Source organism: Tinamus guttatus, unplaced genomic scaffold (genome assembly GCF_059628265.1).
Source record: "Tinamus guttatus ecotype Peru unplaced genomic scaffold, ASM5962826v1 Tinamus_guttatus_pri_ptg000563l, whole genome shotgun sequence".
In the NCBI taxonomy this organism is placed as follows: domain Eukaryota; kingdom Metazoa; phylum Chordata; class Aves; order Tinamiformes; family Tinamidae; genus Tinamus; species Tinamus guttatus.
Window position 1 is genome coordinate 1,305,849 of NW_028289097.1, and position 18,648 is coordinate 1,324,496.

The window sequence follows — 18,648 nt, forward strand, 5'->3', positions numbered from 1 at the left end:
TTCAAGAGAACGCAAGCAACAGCTTGGAGAGAAAAAAAGCCCTGAAAGGCTTGAGCAAAGCGCGAAGAGGGTATCTGGTGTCAGCCCCAGGTGCAGCGGGGAGGAGGCCTGCGTCTGGCAAAGGGTTAATGCCAGGAGGGCTGCTGGGCTTTGGAGCCCTTTTGAGAAACATTTTGAAATCTGATTTTTTTTTTCTTTCTGCAACCAAGTGAGTTTTTTATCAACTTCCTATTTGAGAGCAGAAGTCAGCGCTGCTGCAGGAAGGCTGCTGCGGGAGCGCTGGCGTTACGGCATTGCTCTGAGCCGGGTTGAAGCTGCAGAAGCCTCTGCACCAGCACAGCAGCCCCTGGAGCTGGGGCAAACAGGAGAGGGGAGGATGTAGCAGCAAAGGAGCTATTTACAATCCCTGTCTGAAAGGAGGATAAGCCCAAATGATGGGATCTGTGTCCTTCCATGCTAACTTTTGGGGTTTGCCAACAGCCAAACTGCAGGATTGAGCGCAAAAGGGCTTTTTTGCAGCTAGTAGCCCAACACTGTCCACATCTTTATGGCAAGAACGGAGAGCTTTGCTGGGCTAGGGCTTCTCGTTTGAAACCAGCCCCAAACACGTGTTCTCTGGCACTTGCTCTCCTCAGGACAGCTCAGGTTTCCATGCTCGATAGAGAAACTGTGCACGGGAGAGCACAGATGGACACTGGGATTATGGAAAGCACCTCTCTAACCAGCCCTGTTTAGATTTCTAGCCTGATCCAGAAAATAAATAAATGCAGATCTGCCTTTTTTTTTTCCTGTCTGAGGTATTTAATTTAATTAACAATCAAAGCCCAGGCCAGCCTTGCCACTGGAAATACCCCCAGAAAGTCTCAGAGATTTTGCAGAGATTTCCCCAAATTCTTCTGCGGGGGAATGAGGCTTCTGGTCTTTGCCCAGAAACTACCTCTGTGTTTTCCTGTCCTGCTGAAGAGCCAGCGCTGGCTGCTCAGGCCCTCTCTGTAGTCCCAGTCCGAGAGGGGACCAGTCTCTAGGTCACTTGCTCAGTGTCATGTGCATTGATCAATGCAGGGAGGATGCTGCAGAATCCTAATATTGTTTGTGACACCCCAAACTGGGCACACCATGACATGAGCACCGAGGTGAGCAGAGGGAGCCTCCATCCTGCCTGGAATCCAGGTGCTGCCACTGTGTAAAAACCCTTAACAGAGACTGGGATGGGTAATGCCAGTGCCAGGAGGACTGGGAAAACCTTACATGTTTATGTGGCAGGGACAGTGCACACAGGGGAATAAATATTGAGATGCTTTGTATAACGTTCATGCTGCTGTGGCTCTGCAACGACCTGGTGCCACATTTGTTTACTGCCTCGGTTGTGTTTGTTTTTCAGCTCTGCCGCTGCTGTTAAAACTCTTTGAAATTCTGTCAGCTCTCAGAAAAGGGTTAAAAACAGGACGCGCCTGAATTGGGTCGAAATGCAGCAAGCCTCTCTGGTGGCTAAGGACGACCAGCACAATCTTTGCTTTCAAAATGCTGGCTGCTTAGCACTTCCAAAGCAGTGGTTTGCGGGTCTAGCTCAGAGCATCCCCCTGTGCAGCCAGACTCATCTCCCTTTTGCACCTTGTTGGGCCTGCAAGGGCTTCCTGAGCCAGCTCTGCAGGTGCAAGAAGGGACAGGAGTTGGGGAGTGGAAATGGCCCTGTCTTCAGGGCACCGCTGCAGTTGTCAGCTGTGCATCCAACCATCAATCTCTGCAGGTGAGCAGAGATCGTTGCTGAGCATCTATTTTCTCCTTCTTAACTTATACCCTGCAGGAAGTAAACCAGCACTTGCACGTTCTTTTAACATATGTGTCAGCTAAATGGTGGTAAAAATAAGTTTGCATGCTGTGGGGCTCAATGGGCTTCGCGATGCACATGGGAGCCCATTGACATCAAGGGGGTCTCAAGGGCATAGCTGGTGGCAAACGTTAGCCTGGTGTCTGAGCCCTTTGCGTCCAGCTGGCATGCAGGACCGGCAGCACTGAGCCCTGCTGCCACTGGTCATACTCTGACTTTGTGTGCTCGGGTGTGCAATTTTACAGTCCCGAAAGATGAGTCAGGTCTTTGCCTTGCAGCAAATCTGGAGCCCCACGTAGAAGCAGAGTCCTATTGGATTCAGAGAAATACAAACACGCAGCCCCTAGCTTGGAGGGTTCATTAGGATCAGAGCTAATATCAGACTGTGTATGTCTGAAAATGAAAAGATGTGCAGCTTCCATGGCCATCAAACTGGTACACTGAACTGAGTAACTGTGCTGTCACATGAGTCGTGTCGCAGCGGGATGACCCAAGGAGGTTTGAGGACGTCCAGTCAGTGCTTCTCGCGTCTCCAGTTTGACGTGTTTACAGTAAGAGCTGGCATCTTGATGAATGTGTCTTCCCTCTTTCACATACTGTAACCTCGGTCCTGAAACGGCTCCTGCAGATACTTGGCAGCCCTGCATGGTAACGTGGAGGAGGAGAGCGCTGCCGTAGGAGAAGGAGGCTGCCCTGGGATGAGGCCGTGGATTGCAGCACAGGCCACGGCCAGCTCCGTTCTCCAGAGGGCTGTACAGATAGTTGGATAGGACGGATTTACCGGGGAACGAAGCACCGTTAGCACCTTCCCATGACGTGGAGGGGAGACCCTGCATCTCTGCAGAGCGCTCCCCATCAGCAGCAGGCCTAGGAACCGATGGTCTAAAGAAGAGGGGATAATCAGAACAAGAAAGATAAATATCTTGGGCATTGTGTCCTTTTAAAGTGAGAGGATTGAGGCAGACAGACTCACTGATTTACACGAGCCTTTGGGCTTGAACCCAGCTCGCTTGGGTCCTATCCCAGCCTTTGGCTTTGGGACCAGTCTTTCTCCTGGGAGCAGAGGGGGTCTCTGTAGGTTGTGGCAGGGGTGCTCTGTGCAGGTAGGATGTTTTCCATTACCATTTGCATACACTGATTTCCTCCTCCGCGTCCGGCATGGGTTTGGATAACCAGCCTTGTTAACTTGCCCACCACCCTAATAAGCAAAACGCGAGTGTTTGCATTTCCTATGAACCTGGCAGCGTCTCCAGTTCCTCAACAAAGTCAGCACAGCAGAACAGGGAAGAAGCACGTCCTGCTCACTTTGCCTGCTGAGAACACTGTCGCAAGGGGAGAAAGTGGTGGTTGTCTAAGCGCTCCCAGCCATTCCATACAAGAGATTTTGGATAGGAAGTGAGGAGCAACTTTTCCCATGGGAACTAGAGGGGGCGGCAGACCGAAGTGAATGGAGGCCTCATAAATCAATGACATACGAAAGCCTTTGACTTTCTGCACTATAGCCTTGGGCAGCTGGTGTTTATATGCCTAATCAAGAATTTAAATATATATATATATATATATATATGTATACAACAGAACATTAAAAAATGCACCAATTAGGAAAAATGAGTTTATTAATTTCTCCTCTCATCAAACTCAAGCTGCTATGGAAGGGGAAACTAAGGCACTGGAAACAGTTTGTCAGGGGCCATGCAGGACGTCCGTCCTACACAAGGTACGTGTGCTCCGTCCAGGAGTGATGAACAACTTCACCCAGCTCTTCTCTCGGTGACTCACTCCTCTCCTGCACCCTCTGCGAGAGGCGAGGGCTTGGCAGGGACACCCACATTTGTTCCATTTGCAGTTCAACGTGCAGCTCACCCTGCTTCCTAATCCCGTGCGCCCGCAGGGATCTCATCCTCTCCCGCTGCTCCTGCACGGTGAATGCTGCAGCTCGCTGCCACGCTAATGCAACCAACTCTTCTTCGAGGATTCTCTCGCGCCGCCACGGGCTCTTCGGCTTGAGCTTTGGTCGCCCACGACCCTCGACAGCACGGCCAGCTCTCAGCCCCGCTCAGCCTCTCTCTTCCCCGCGGGCAGCACACAGGCCTGCCGATACCTCAGGGCACCCCCTGCTCTCCTGGGCATTCAAAGGCAGTGCCAGCAGCTCGTCGAGGCGCTATCAGGCACCGTCCACGTGCAGCTGTTTGTTTTCTCTCTCCTTTCAAAGGCAGCGTGGTTCTAAGAAAGCCAGAGAGGCAGGGGGACAGGAGCACAAAGGGACCTTTCGCTTATCGCTGACCTTCCTGGCAGGGACACATGTCACAGGGTGGCCCCCAGGCCTCAGATAACGCAGGGGCTGCGATGCACGATTAGGCACTGAGGCCTAAAGGTGCTGTCTGCAATGCTAAAGTGAAATGGCAGCCCTCTTTCCTCTCCTTCTCCCCCTTCCTGCTCCCTGGACCCCTGTTGGAGCTGGCTGAAATTTCCTAAGGGAAAGATTTCCCAGGAGGAAAACGGCCTTGAGCTTGGCTGGAAGACTGAGGTCCCAGCGGGCGAGGATGACAGACGTGCCTGGCGTGTTTGCATGCGGCACGTGTCTTCAGGGAGCAAGGCTGGAAGCGGGAAGGGCTGGAGTTCATCCTGATGCACAACAGGAACATTTTTGTGGGCTGGGAAAAATGTTTCCTGCCCAGCTCCAATCCATGCCACGGCGTAGGGAGACCCGCTGTGGTAAATCTAAGCTGCATAGACAGGGCTAGACAGACAGCGAGGACCGCAGGATGTGTTTATGTCCAGTAGCCTTGGTAAAAATTCCTCTTTCTCCCGCTCGCAGCCAAATCCTGCCTCTCTGCACCACAGAGCACAGCACACGGGCAGGACAGTGTGACCCTGAGATGAACAAGGAGACAGAGCAACCGCAGAGAATATAAAACACATTATATTTATTTTCAGGTAGAAAATAAAGCACTTCCCCAGCTCTTTGGAGAAAAACATCCTCCAAAGTTTCTTGTTTGGCTGAGGTTTTTCTTGCTCTCAGGCCGTTTCCAGCTGTGGCTGCAGCAGGCGGGGGAGCCCGTACAGATGTTTGCAGCTCCACCCTGCCCTCAAGCAGTTGCACTTTCAGTAGCTGTGTCCCCTGGTAATGTGAGGTCAGCCGGGCTGTAACCTGCGATAATATCGTTGTGCGGCCTTGAGAATATCAGTGTTTTTATTCCCTAGCTTATTTTTTTCTCTCTCTTCTCTGTTTGGCGCTAGTGACCAGCTCTGATTTCCTTCTTTAATTAATTGCAGTAGTCTCGCTTCCTGCCCCTCACGTGGTAATGAGCATTTTCTTTATTACTGGTATCACTTTTTCAGTGTATCTGTTTGCTCCCTGCATGGCTGCTTGAGCTGGAAACCGCTGCACTGTGCTGGGGTTCAGGAGATGCAGGTCCAACCCAGGCTTCGCCAAGGTAAATCCTCCCCAAGCCCTGGGAGTTTGTTGTACCCACACAAGATGCTCTAATAACTTGGTTTATTTTCCACAATACTAATTTAAATATTGCGATACTTAAATGGTAGTTCCATAGCAGTATCCTTTGCATGGTGAAAGGAGTAAAGCTGGTAACATAGAGCAAGGGGAGCAGCCCCCCTGGTTCCACATGCTCCTGCGCGCTCCCTGGTTGCAGCATGAACATCTGCTGAGTCTATAGCTGAAGTTCAGCTTCCCCAAAGAGGCAGCCAGCACAAAGGCCAGGAAGAGACAGGAACTGCCCTGGGAAGTGGGACTGTCCCTTTTGTTTGGACTGAGAGGGTTTCACCCAGGAAACCAGATCCTAAGTCCTTCCTGCTCGCTCTGCCTCCGCAGTCAGTTCCTCATCATCTCCTTTGTCTGCTTTACCTAATGACACTGGCACCTCTTTGGTCCCTCTTGGGGTGCATATAGGGTGCTGGGCCCACAGGGCTCAGATCTCAGGGTGCTTTTATGCCCACTCTAAGGCAAATAACAGCCTTGACTCCCAAACCCTGGAGCTCGCCCCTCTGCAAGGAGGCAGACGCTTCAAAGGGCTTGCTGGGAGTTGTCACTACAAAAGCGAGTGCTCGGCAATTAAAGTCTCTAAATCCTGAATGAAGCTGATTAATTTACACCAAGTTAATTACTAGGTCCCTTTTCAAAGGTCTGATCCAAGTTGTTCCATTACAGGATGTGATTTTCAGGGAGAATCAGATCCTTTGCCTAAATAGAGTTGTTTTGCAAAGATAATCTTGCAGCATCTTTCATCTGGGATTTTTTGAGCATCTTGAAGGTCTTTAACGCCATTAATGCATGAACAGCATTAATGAATGAACACCTAGATATGAATAGAGCAGGCTCACTGCCAGGTAAGTGTGGAATAAACGCATTTACCTGAGCTCCACTTGTACATGTGTACTTTGGAATATCTGGCAACAGTTCCACTGAATTCAGCCTAGATTTATATACCTCCCTCTGCTGCATTTTCACCCTTATCTCATTTGCCTGGGGGAAACTGAGGCACGTAGTGGCTAAGTGGTCTGCCTGAGCGACTGAGCAAGGCAGCAAAAAGCTAAGAAAAGAATCCTGGCACCTTTGATGCAAAATTCTTGGCTCTTTGCAATACAAACCTCTTCTTTCCTTTATGAACTTCTATTATACATTTTTATTGTAAGCTGTATGGGCTGGGGAAGAGGGATAAGGCACCTCATTCTCTCTTTGGGAGACATGCTAAGATAGTTTAAAATATAACAGATAATTAGAAAATTGCTGTTCAGACATAAGGCTCCTTTAACAGCATCTTGTCTCCCAGAGAAGCCACGATGAGCTGACTCAGAGGAAGGCAGTAAGTAGACGAGGGATAATTTACCTCCCACAAGAACTCTTGCTGGTTTAACATCTCCTTTCAGACTTTTTATAATATGAGATAGTCTCGATATCCAAAGACTATCCAAGCCTTTTTTTTTTTTCTTTTTTTGGCTTGTAATCTTCCCTAGGAATCACAAGCAGTTGGCATCGCGGGCGCAGAAGGAAGTGGCAGGAGCCAGGGCTGGTTGCTAGCTTCTAATCCCAAAGGTCACGCTTAGGTTGGTGCTGAGAGGGACGAGCTAGGAGTGCTGTGGCAAGTGGAAAACATTTCCATGCGCTGCCCTGTTGTCTCTAGGAAACCTTTCAAACGCTCCCAGATCCAGCAGTTTGCTGAGAAGACTCGGATCTTATTCCTTTCACTCCAGTTGCCAGCAAAGAGGGGTTAGAATCTGCTCCTGCTGCCACGGAGCCGGTCACAGTTTTTGTTCCAAAATGGAGCCCTCATGTTTGGTTGTGCTTTACGCAGCAGAACGTGGCCTCGTCCCTCCCTGCTAACCTGCGTGTGCGAGACGGGACTGACTTTCCCTCTACTCAGCCCTGGTGAGGCCACATCTGGAGTATTGTGTCCAGTTCTGGGCTCCACAGTACAAGAGGGATGTGGAGCTGCTGGAGAGAGTCCAGCGCAGGGCTACAAGGATGATCAGGGGCCTGGAACATCTGCCCTGTGAGGAGAGGCTGAGGGAGCTGGGCCTGTTCAGCTGGAGAAGAGAAGGCTGAGAGGGGACCTGAGCAGTGTCTAGAGGTACCTCAAGGGAGGCAGTGAGGAGGATGGGGCGGCCTCTTTTCAGTGGTGGCCACTGACAGAACTAGAGGAAATGGCCACAAACTGAAACACCAAAAGTTCCACAGGAACTTAAGGAAAAATTTCTTCCCAGTGAGGGTGCCAGAGCCCTGGAACAGGCTGCCCAGAGAGGTTGTGGAGTCTCCTTCTCTGGAGATCTTCAAACCTGCTTGGACGCAGTCCTGTGCCACGTGCTCTAGGTGACCCTGCGTGTGCAGGGGGTTGGACTAGATGACCTTGAGAGGTCCCTTCCAACCTTAACCATTCTATGATTCTATGATTCTATGACTGATTCCCCCGAGCGACCCCGCAGCTGCGTCTCGAACCGGGCACCCAAGAGCTCAGGGCACACTCAGCTCCCCAGCCCTGGAGCGTGACCGCAGCAGAGAGGCTCGTCCAAAACGGCACAGGAGGCACTGATGCCCCCCAGCATCGTCCAAAACGGCACGGGAGGCACCGATGCCCCTCAGCATCGTCCAAAACGGCACAGGAGGCACTGATACCCCCTTGCAGAGCCAACAGATTCCACGGCGGAGCCTCGGCTGGAGGCGACTCTGGTGGCTCTGCCTGTGGCCTGGCGACTCGCTGCGCTCGACCAACGTGGAGGAAACGTCTTTCCCAAGCAGACGCTGAAGGAGGGTCATGTTTCGTCCTCTCTCATGTCCCAGCGACACTCTGGTCAGAAAACCAGGACTGGGCATTAGGTTGATGACCACCTGATAATACTTCTAAATGAAAGAGAATCATCTTCTGGGCAATCTTCATCTTGGACACAGAAAGGGAGGAAGCTGGTTTCTAAAACTCCATTATTGCTGAAAATAATCCAGACCCTGCTTCTTCCACCATGTCTTGAGACCAAGGGGATCTGCTGTCTGCTGAGCGCCCCTGAGAAGGCAGCCCTTGATCTAGCTTTGATTTTTCTTTCCTCTCGGGCTTTCCTCTCCTGCTCCCTCTTCGGGCTCTCTCGGCCTCTCTGAGCACACATTCCAGCTGCTATTCTGCCTGGGCTGTGAAGCCACCGTTTCTTGCCAATCTGACATTTGCCTCTTGTGAACGCAAGAAGTCCTTGGAGCTCCGGTGGGAGGAGAAACGAATCACTCTGTACTGTGTGGGCCACGCGGAGCTCAGCCTGGGAAGTGCGAGCTCCTTGGCTGCATCATTGGGTAATACGGCAGTATCACTCCTTTTCTTCTCTCCTGGCTCGCATTAACAAGCTCAGGTTGGCTCTAACTGAGGACCCAGTCTGAAAGACAGAGTTAACACCAAGACTCCAGAGATCTCCGTTGAAAATCCACGTTGCAGAACAAAGGTAGGGGCATTCCAGGGCAGCAGGCAGCAGAGCCAGCGCAGCCACCGGGCTGTGGCGACCTGCGCTTCCGCGTCCCCAGTCCCTCCTGTGCTCCTCTATGGCACATGTTCCTGGGAGTCCATCCTAGGTTTGCACATGGAAGAGACCATTCCTTTCCAGAGAGATCACATCCTCCGGCACTGCTAGATAACCCCTGCAGTGTCCCGGAACAGCCATTTATCTGGCTGTACGTAGCGCTGTGCATGTCCAAAGCAGCATCACCAGCTTCAGCATCCCCAGCCTCTTCTCAAGCTGCTGGGCCAGCATCTTTCTGCTGATCACGAGGGGCTTTGGCTCAAATATATTAGAAGGAAGAGACATTTTCATGTAATGCCAGTTCCTAGCAGGCCCGGCACGGCCCGGGCTGTGCCGATAATCAGCGGCTCCGGTGCTGGGGCTGTTTTGCAGTCGTGCATTATCACTGCTCGGTGTCTGGCCGCGCTGGGAAGACGGGCTTCTCCCTTAGTGCCTCCTCCAGCTGCTCACACCGAGGCACTCTCAAAATCCTGGCAGCAGCGATGAATTCTGTAGCGCAGACCAGACACTGCACATTAATCCTTGTGTCCACAGCCACTTAACCTGCTCTCAGGTCTTCCACCCCTGGAAGGATCCAGACATTAGCACTTGTTCTGGGGACATGGTCTGCCAGCTGACCTTAAAAAAAAAAAAGCTGTAGAGTTACAAAAATAAAGTCAGAAGCAGCCATGCCTGATTGCAGGAACCTGTTTGTCAGTTCACAGCGGGAAGGAAGCTCATGTTTTAATTGCTGCAGACACTGTCCTGCTCGGAGTCCCGCGTTGGGGTCGTGTTGTAGCAGCTCTGGATTTCTCTTACCCAGCTCTTATGCTCAAGTGAGGACAGTAATTCCGCCTCATGCCTGCTGGGCACGAGTGCAAGCTGCTAACTGGGGCTGAGGGGAGGGAAACCACTACAGTTTCGGCTTATGATGGTTTCGGACGGGATAAATAGCTTCTTGCTGTGATGCCATGAGAGGGAAGGGTGCACAGGCAGGAGCAGGAACTCCTAAGCTGTAAGGTTCAGATCAAATGCAGAGCAGAAACTGGAAGAAATGGTAATTCCACTTCCAGAAGCTGGAAGAAATGGTAATAACAAGAAAGGTACTGCTGGAAACAGCCCTCCAAAGCTCTGCCACTTGCAATGGGGATGCTGCTTGCCAGCCGTATGCATGCTTTTTACAGAGTATATCTCATTAGTATGTTGTTAATGTCAGTAATTACTGATGATACGAATGCAGAATCCTACATAGGTAATATATAACTACCAGAACCACTGAGGAATCTATCAGATAAAATTCAGACCCCAGTTTTCCCCTGTGAAGGGAAGAGCAGACGCAGCAGCACTTGTAGACTCCCAGCCTTGCACTTTCCACCCATATAACCAGCAATTTTCCAGCTCCATCTCTGAGCTACGGCCGTGGCAAATCCCCTCTTTGCCCACACTGCTGAGAAGCTTTGAGCTGGCTATAGCTGCCAGTTTGCATTGGAAAACAGGTACCAGGCGCTGTGGTTGCCACATCAAATGAAAAATATCATGCAACCCCAAATTCTTAGAAAAACCCAAACACGCAACTAATCTACAGAACAGGGTGCACAAGATGTGAGCAACGAGATCAGTTCTGGGCAAGGCGGGAGAGGGCAGGAAGGATGGACAAGGGAAGGGTGTTGTAAAAAAGAAGTATTTTATATGTAAAATTTCAGTGCAGTTTTTTTAACAATTTGCATAAATTGGCAACCACAGATAATCCCCTAAAATGAACTAAATATATCTCTACCAGGGGCTTTCCAAGCACAGTTTGCTTTTTGAAATTTATTGGTTTCAGCTTTGCATTTTTCTCTACAATCTTTCTTTCTTTACCAGCTGAATTGGCTGGTTTCTCAAATACCTGATTTGGGAACAAAACTGAACATTCACCTGGGGATGGCTGAGTATGGTACAAGTTTGAGTCAATGAAAATGTGACCTAATTTTAGATTTCATTAGGAAAAGGGAACTGAGGTAGAAAAACAGCTGCTAAAATGGCAGAGAAAGACAAAACTGTTCTTGTGCTTTTTACACAAAGTCAGCTGAAACTACATTTAAATCTGTTGGCCAAATTATTAGCCGACACAAAAGGGCCAGGCTCCCCTGCAGTCAAATTGGGCTCAGGTGCTTAGAAATGAAGATCCTCCAAAGCCATAGCCACTTTTGGACATTTTCTTCTAAATGATTTTTCCAAGACATGGCGAATTACTTGCCAAGTCCTGATGTGTAAATGTCGCTCGCCTCCGCTCACACCTTTTGCCAATCCCTTTTTTGTTCCTTCCTGCAAGTTAACTGGATACAGCCGAGATTCAGTGCTCAGGGGGTATCGCTCTGAGCTCCTCAGCTGTAGTCAAAAGTCTGCCCCAGTCTGAGGGAAAGGAGTACAGGGGTTGCCAGTAATAGGAAAACTATCAGAAAATGTATCCCGAGTCAAATCCTACGATGCCTTCAACCAAACAGAAGCATTTTTCAAAGTAAAGAATGAATGAGATATAAGAGAGGGAGGCAGCTACGTGGGGAGACAGTTGTGTTTAAGCTCAGGACATCCTTGACTCTCAGGGAATGACGGACGGAGTCTGGGAAGGCGCCTTAATTCCCTATGACGGATCCTGAGCTGAGCTACCTCCTTCCAGCAGGACGAGGACTTCTGGACAGCACCCAAGCACAATTTGCTGGCCCATGTGGGCCAGACCCCCTGTTCTTTCCTGCTGCATCCCTCTACTTGGAGGAAACTGGATGCGAAATAGAACAGATTGAGCATTTATGAAGTGCTTTGAAACTCTAAAACAGCAAGGGCAAAACATCACATTCTCTGACATGCACAAAATGGTACCTGCTTTTCATTTTGCTTTGGGGATTTCCTAGACCAAATTATATAGTTACTTGCTCACTGGATTTCATTTTCGGGTCCTTCGTGTATCTCGAGCAGTTTTATTTTGATGTCATTGATGATGCTGTGGTTGCAGTATGACCAAGAAAGAAGATGGCTCAGCTCATGGTAGATCAAAATAGGATGAAACACAGATATAAAATACAAAGAAAGCAGTATAGAAAAGCTACTGATCCTTTGACATCCTTGAGGACCAGGCCCGGTGCGGATGCAAAGTGACATTGGCAGCTGAAACCTCTGCTCCAGAGAAGAGCTGGCAGAAGGTGTTGAATAACCAGCCTGATCAATGGCTTTAACTGTGATTCCTAAGCCCAGCTGACCATCAGCTGAGAATCCAGCATCTACGTTGCTCCTTTAAAAGCTCCAGCTGCTGGTGACTCTTTTTAATTCATCATCATCATACCAGAAAAATGAGACACTTTTATGATTCAGCAAAGAATAACATTGCTGGTCTGAGATCCTGGAAGCCTAGAAACCATCAGGTTTTTTATTTATTTATTTTTACTCTGAAGGAATTTCCTTTTTTTAATATTGCTGTGCTGTCTACTGCCAAAGCCAGGAAGTTGACTATCTATGAACAACAGTAACCAAAATTTGGTTTTCCTGGAATTTTCTCTTTTCCATCCGCACACCCCCACAATAGGCTTTTCAGGATGCCTGTACTCTGTAATTTGCCTTTCTAGCCTGATAATGTGGCTTGTGCAGGAGCAGCAGTTCTGCCAAGTCATCATCTGGAAGGAACATCTTATGCAACAGGCTTCATTTTTGCTGCTCCGGGTCCTACGGCTGCCACCGAGTCCGGCTGCAGCCGCCTCCGAGCCACCGCGCTGGGAAGCGGCAGGAAGACCAAAAGGTCTGGAACAGGCCCTGAAATTTTCAATTTCAAAAGACACAGACCAGAAACCAGAGGGGATCAAGAACCCAGTGGTGGTTTCCCTTTGCCTGAGGAAAGAAAATAGCTGCTATTTTGGCAAAAAATGTGGGACATGATGCCCTTTGCTGTCCTCTAGAAAGGGGGGGATGCTGCTCCCATGGAAAGCCTGGGAGAGTGAGGAAGGGGAGGTCAGCCCGGATTAAAACCAGCCGCTCGATCCGCAGAAATCTCTCACAGATTCCTCAGTCATTTCTCCCCACCACAATTAGAAGATTTGTTCAGGAGGGGAAAGAAACTTGGGAAATGGCTTTGGGGATCCCATGACACCTAAAAGAACAATCAATGACGATAACATCATTAGGAAGACGCAGCTAGAACGTGTCCACCCAGACAATATTCCAGATGATTCAGGAAACAGCTGGAGAAGGAAGCAGATCTAATGGGCAACGAGCTATATACCCTGCAGAACATGAAAGCCATTTTATTGTATATACATATATACTGTATTGTATATACGTGACGTTTGCGTCCACTGTCATGAGCAGGATTTTGAACTTCTAAACCTGATATTTTTTCCATTAAAAAAAAAACGACACCTGAACACAGAGAACAAAGACTTCAGTCTTGTTTTTTTATGTTTGAATATTAACCACGTATGTTGGTTCCTGATTAAAAGACTGTGTTTTTAGGTGACTGAAAATATCAAAAAGTACCAAGTGTGTCAAAATGACACATGCACTAGGAATGTCTGGAAACTGGAAGCTGGGCATTAAGATGTATCCTCTATCATATTCAAAGAGGAAGAGTAGCTGAAATTGGAAGAGCAGCACTGAAGAGCTGCACAGTATGCAATTTGCAAAAGTGACTATTTCTGAAATACTGCTAGTTATTTGGGAAAAAAAAAATGAAAAGAAAGGGGGAAAAAAAAGGCGGCAATGCCTCAAAACCCCTTATCTGCACGGACACAGAGGTCGCTATCTGCACGGAGCTGCCCAGGAGTGGCATGGGGCAGGAAGCGGGCTCAGCAGGAGGGACCTGCTCGGGGCATGCAGGCAGCTGATTGTGCTCCTAGCCTTGGAGGAGTCTGGGCATTAACAAGTAGAATAGCATAAATAGAATAAAAATAATAAAAAAATAGAGTAAAACAGAATAAAATAAATAGAATAAAACAGAGTAAAATAGAATAAATAGAATAAAATAGAGTAAAATAGAATAAGAGTAAAATAGAATAAAATAGAATAAGAGTACAATAGAATAAGAGTAAAATAGAATAAAATAAAATAGAATAAAATAAAATAGAATAAAATAGAATAAGAGTAAAATAGAATAAGAGTAAAATAGAATAAAATAAAATAGAATAAAATAAAATAGAATAAAATAAAATAGAATAAAATAAAATAGAATAAAATAAAATAGAATAAAATAAGCTGCTGAAGCTGGAAGAAGAGGTAGATGGAGCTGGAAACGTCCCTGCCGGTGCAGGCCTGTCCCTTGCGGCCTGGCCGTGCCCTGGGCACGCGGGGGTCGCGGTGCCCGAGGGGCCCCGCGGGCCCGGGCCGGTTCCTCCTCCAACATGGCAGCGCCCCCGCCGCCTCCCCACGTGCTGCCGGCGCGCCGGCGCGGCGGCGCGGGCCCCGCCCCCGGGAGCGCGCTGCGAGCGCGGCCATTGGCCAGGGCGCGGCGGGGCGGCGCGCGGATTGGCGGGCGCGCGGCGCGCGCTCCGCCCCCCGGGGACGCGGCGGCCGCGGGCGCGCGGCGCGGCACTGCGGCCACTTCCCGGCGCCCCGCAGCGCGCGCGCGGAGCCGGCGGGGCTGGGAGCGCCGCCCGCCGCCTCCCCGCGCCGCCCGCCCCGCTCCGCCGCCGCGGCCCCGCGCTCACCGGGCACATGGAGCTGCTCTGTGTGGAAGGGGTCCCCCGCGTGCCCCGGGCCGGGCGCGACCCGCAGCTGCTGGGGGACCGGCGGGTGCTGCAGAACCTGCTGAGCCAGGAGGAGCGCTACAGCCCCCGCGCTTCCTACCTGCAGTGCGTGCAGAAGGAGATCAAGCCCTACATGCGGAGGATGCTGGCGTTTTGGATGCTGGAGGTAGGGGGCCCCCGTGTCGCCGCCACCCCCAGCCGGGTCCCCTCTGCTGCTGGGCCAGCCCCAGAGTGCAGCTCCCCGCCGGCCTCACTTCATGTCCCTCCGTCCCCGCTGCAGGCGGGAGCCGGGCTGCTCCGGCACCGGAGGAACGGGAGGGAAGCGGCGTGCCCCCCCCGCCACGTTCACTGCTTCCAGCGCGGTCACCTTCCGCAGGGGACATCCCAGCGCTGCAGCGGCAGAGCCCGAAGCCCCTGGAATGCGCGTGCTGGAGCCCTGTGGTGCAAGGGGGGGCTGCAATGGTGGGGGACAAGGGGACACTGCACGAGGAGGGCTCTGGAGGTGGCTGCGCAGAGGCCGCCCGCGCTGGGGTCCTGCCCATGGCAGCACCGGCCACGCTGCAGGATGAGATTTTCCCCCCGTCACTTGTGCCGCAGCCCCCCTCGAACCCAGCAGCTTGTGCCCCCTTCCCCAGGAAGGTGCTGCCGCATCATCTGTCTGTCACCCTCCTTGCATGCCCGTCCTGCTCCCCAAAACTGCTCCAAAGTGCTCTGCCGTGTGCCCGTGAGGCCGCAGGATTTATTTTCTGAATGGAGCTGAAAGCGCGTGGTTAAATGGGGGAAATTATATGACTAGCGTTTACTTCCCGAAGTTAAAAATGAATGCGGCGCTCTGTGGGAAACAGTTCAGCGAGGGAAATCTCATGGGCCTCTTTCTGAAGTGACCCGAGTGAGCGGCCTCAATAGAAAAAGAAATGACAGATTCTGCAGGGGACAAACGATGCTCGGGTGGAACCTGGCTCCTGCTCGGTGCCCTGGGCGCTGCTGCGGGGAGCTGCCTGCTTTAGGAAAAGAAAAAACAGAATAACTTGCTGTTTTTAGAAGGTTTTCCCTATTATCATTGGTCTCTCTCTGCAATTCCCTTTTCAAGGAGGTTAGTTATCTTCGTGCTGCTTTGGAGCCTGCTCCCGCGGAGCTCTGAAGGCAATTGGAAAGTAGATGGTACTAAACACTTTTCATCATTGGTCGCTAAGCAAGACTAGAGACTTGTAGCATTTAGTTACAACCACAGGGACATCTGCTTGACCTGTACAAATGGGGTTAAATTCACTTTGAACTTGCAGAACTTGCACCTAGAACTGACTTGTCTTTTTTTTTTCTGTAAAAACTGTGGAAGAAGAAAGGAAAAATGCACAAAACGAGTCAGCCTTGTGCTGGGGAGCTTGTTCTCTTCTTGGGATCTGTCTCTGTGTTAGTGTCTGTGCAAGGCAGAGGCAGCAGCGATGGTGGTTGCTGCTGTATGAGGAGAAACCCCAGTATTTCTATGGTTGCACGAAAGAAGGAAGTAAATATGACCAGGGCTTTGGTGGTGGCTGTGAGATTAGAGGAGAAGACTGAAACTGAGAACTCCTGGGGTCTGTTTATGGCTGTGGTACCAGCAGGGCTGAGAAAGAGGAGGAGGAGGAGGAAGCTTCTGGGCTCGGCCATTGATCCTCCTTGTGTCTCTGGGCTGCTGAAGGTGGAGTCGTCAGAAGTGACGGTGGCTCCTGCAGTTTCTGTGTCTCCAGCTAGAGATGTGCTGGAAATGGTAACTCCTGCGGAGGTCCCGAGGACCCACAAAGAACAAAACCATGAGCTTTGCTGGCTGTAGAGATCCCCAACAGGGCCAGGTAAAAGTAATTTTGGTCTTGTGTGTGTGCTCTTTCTAACTACATAGCAGTTAGGTTGCTTTCTGTAGGAAAATGAAGTCTTAAGACTAGTCAAATTTTCTGCCAGTGTAATTCCATTTGAGCCACAGACTTACACCTGCAGTCAACTTCTTAGCGAGGAGGTGATATCAAAGCCGTTCAGATAAGTATGAAACACCATCGCAACCAGACGCTTTGAAGCTGCAGCAGAGGCAGGATCCGGGGAGCCCGGTGGCGACTGTAACTTCCTTTTCTGTCCCTGCGTTTTGTCAGGTGTGCGAGGAGCAGAAGTGTGAAGAAGAGGTCTTCCCCTTGGCCATGAATTACGTGGACCGCTACCTGTCTTCGGTGTCGGTGCGGAAAAGCCACTTGCAGCTCCTGGGAGCGGTGTGCATGCTGCTGGCCTCCAAGCTGCGCGAGACGATGCCCCTCACGGTGGAGAAGCTCTGCATTTACACGGACAATTCCATCACGCCGCAGCAGCTCCTGGTAACCCTCTGCCCCCTCCCCAGCTCCCACCTCCCACGTGCTGCTCCGTGGCGACGTTCCCACGTGTCCCCTGCTCCCTCTCCTGCTCCTCCAAGCGCCTTCCTCCGTGTTCCCCATCCAGCCTTCTCCCTTGCCCCGGTGGATGTCGCTGCTTGTTGCTGGAGCCGCCTTCATCCCACGCAGGCCCTGGCTGCCTGCGCTGGGAAGCGGCACCTCCGAATTATCCAGGGAGCTCCCTGGGCCTTGGGCACCACTCGCCGGGCTCTGGGCTCGCTCCCAGCTCGAGTGGCGGCTCCAGGGAACAAAGGCCCCTGCCTTGTCCTGGATCCGTGTCCAGCCGCAATGCCGGAGTCGCCTTTCCGCATCACCAGGAATACGAAGCGTTAAGCAGAGAGTAACCGGGGAAAAAATGGGTGGGAGCTTTTGTGACCCAAAATTCAGCTTGCCGGGTTGTGCTGTCAAGGCTGGCAGAGCTGCCGAAGTGATGAGGTCTGTGAAACAGACTGGAAATAGCTGGAATTGCTGCTGCCCAGGTCCCGCTACAAGGCTTTGAGTTAAACCAGGGCCGCTCGCCTAATAGGGCACTGCAGTGGCAGCTCTCTGGGCTCTGAAAGGCAAAGGATTTTTCTGCTGTTCTATAAAAGCTATTCACAGTGCAGAAAAGATCCAAACCTCTGCGTCCAGCTTTGCCAATGGGGGAGGAAATTGGAGAAACCCGTTCCTGGGGGCTTTCCAAGCTGTTAGATCAGAGCCCTTGGGAGGAAACAGTCACCTCACTTCAAGTAACTAACATCCCTGGAGACGGTTTGTGTATTAGAATTTCTCGGGGTTAATCATCACCCCATTAAATACAAATGCTTTTTTTTTTTTTTTTTTTTTTTTTCTCCCCTAAACTGGGAGTGAGTGAGAAGATCTGAGTGTGATTCATCCCCAGGGTGGGGAATGAACCCACAAAACTTTCAAGTGCGAATCAGAAAGCAGTTCTGATCACCGGGGAACTCTAGCACGAATATTTCCAAGTGCCAACAGAGACTGGGGAAAATCCCCTCACCTCCCTACTGCTTTCCCTGTAGTTATTCGTATGTGCCTGTTGACTAAGTAGCAATCATGAAAAATGTAGATGGTTTATTACCCTGAAAAATGGGCCGCAGTAGCATGCTCTTGCTCCTGTGTTTCAATCCTCTGTTTCCCTCTCAGATCCAGACTTAGAATGGGATCCTGCTGTGGGGATCCTGCAGTCACTTGCTTTTCTGGGCACAAATTAGTGGACAACATCACAGGTTCTGATGGTTCTGCAGGCTGGGCCTTTGGCTGCAAGGAGTGGGCACATTGTATGCCTTTTCCATAGCTCCTCGATTGGCTTAATTGTACTTCATTATGATTTATTTGTTGGGTTGTCTTGGGGAGTGTGTGTGTGTGGAGAAGGGCTTGTACCTGGAGTTCTCTTTTATTTCTTTTTCCCCTCTCTTGGGAGGCTCTTGGGATACTTAGTGCAATGTAAAGCTGAAGCATTAGCACGCATCCCTCCTCATGATGCTTCGGGGTGATGCAGCTGGAGTGAACAAGAATGACTTCATTTTGGGGCCAAAAGCCATTCTTGGGGTAGCCAAAGATGGCTTTTCAGGCAGATAAGATCATTTTCCTTCCCAAAGCAATGGTCACGAGCAGTCAGCGTCCTGTTAGCTTGAAGCTGTGGAGTCTGGTCACTTGTGCTAGCCAAATGATGGGGGAGAAGATGGACCAGGTGCAGCCCTTACATGAGACATGGAGTAGAGGAGCCCAAGGA

The 18,648-nt window shown here is 50.6% G+C and overlaps 1 protein-coding gene across 2 annotated transcripts in view; it reads left to right on the forward strand.

The window, feature by feature from the left end:
* The window catches only part of CCND3 (cyclin D3), a 36,012-nt gene that overhangs the window by 9,580 nt on the left and 7,784 nt on the right, over nt 1-18,648 (forward strand). Inside the window, exons 1-2 of one of the 2 annotated variants that reach the window (XM_088534442.1) lie at nt 14,495-14,692; nt 16,647-16,862. In XM_088534442.1, the coding sequence (XP_088390568.1) occupies nt 14,495-14,692; nt 16,647-16,862 (414 nt within the window). Of the gene's footprint in view, nt 1-14,494; nt 14,693-16,646; nt 16,863-18,648 lie in introns of those variants that run through there. The other variant, XM_088534443.1, reaches the window with a different exon arrangement.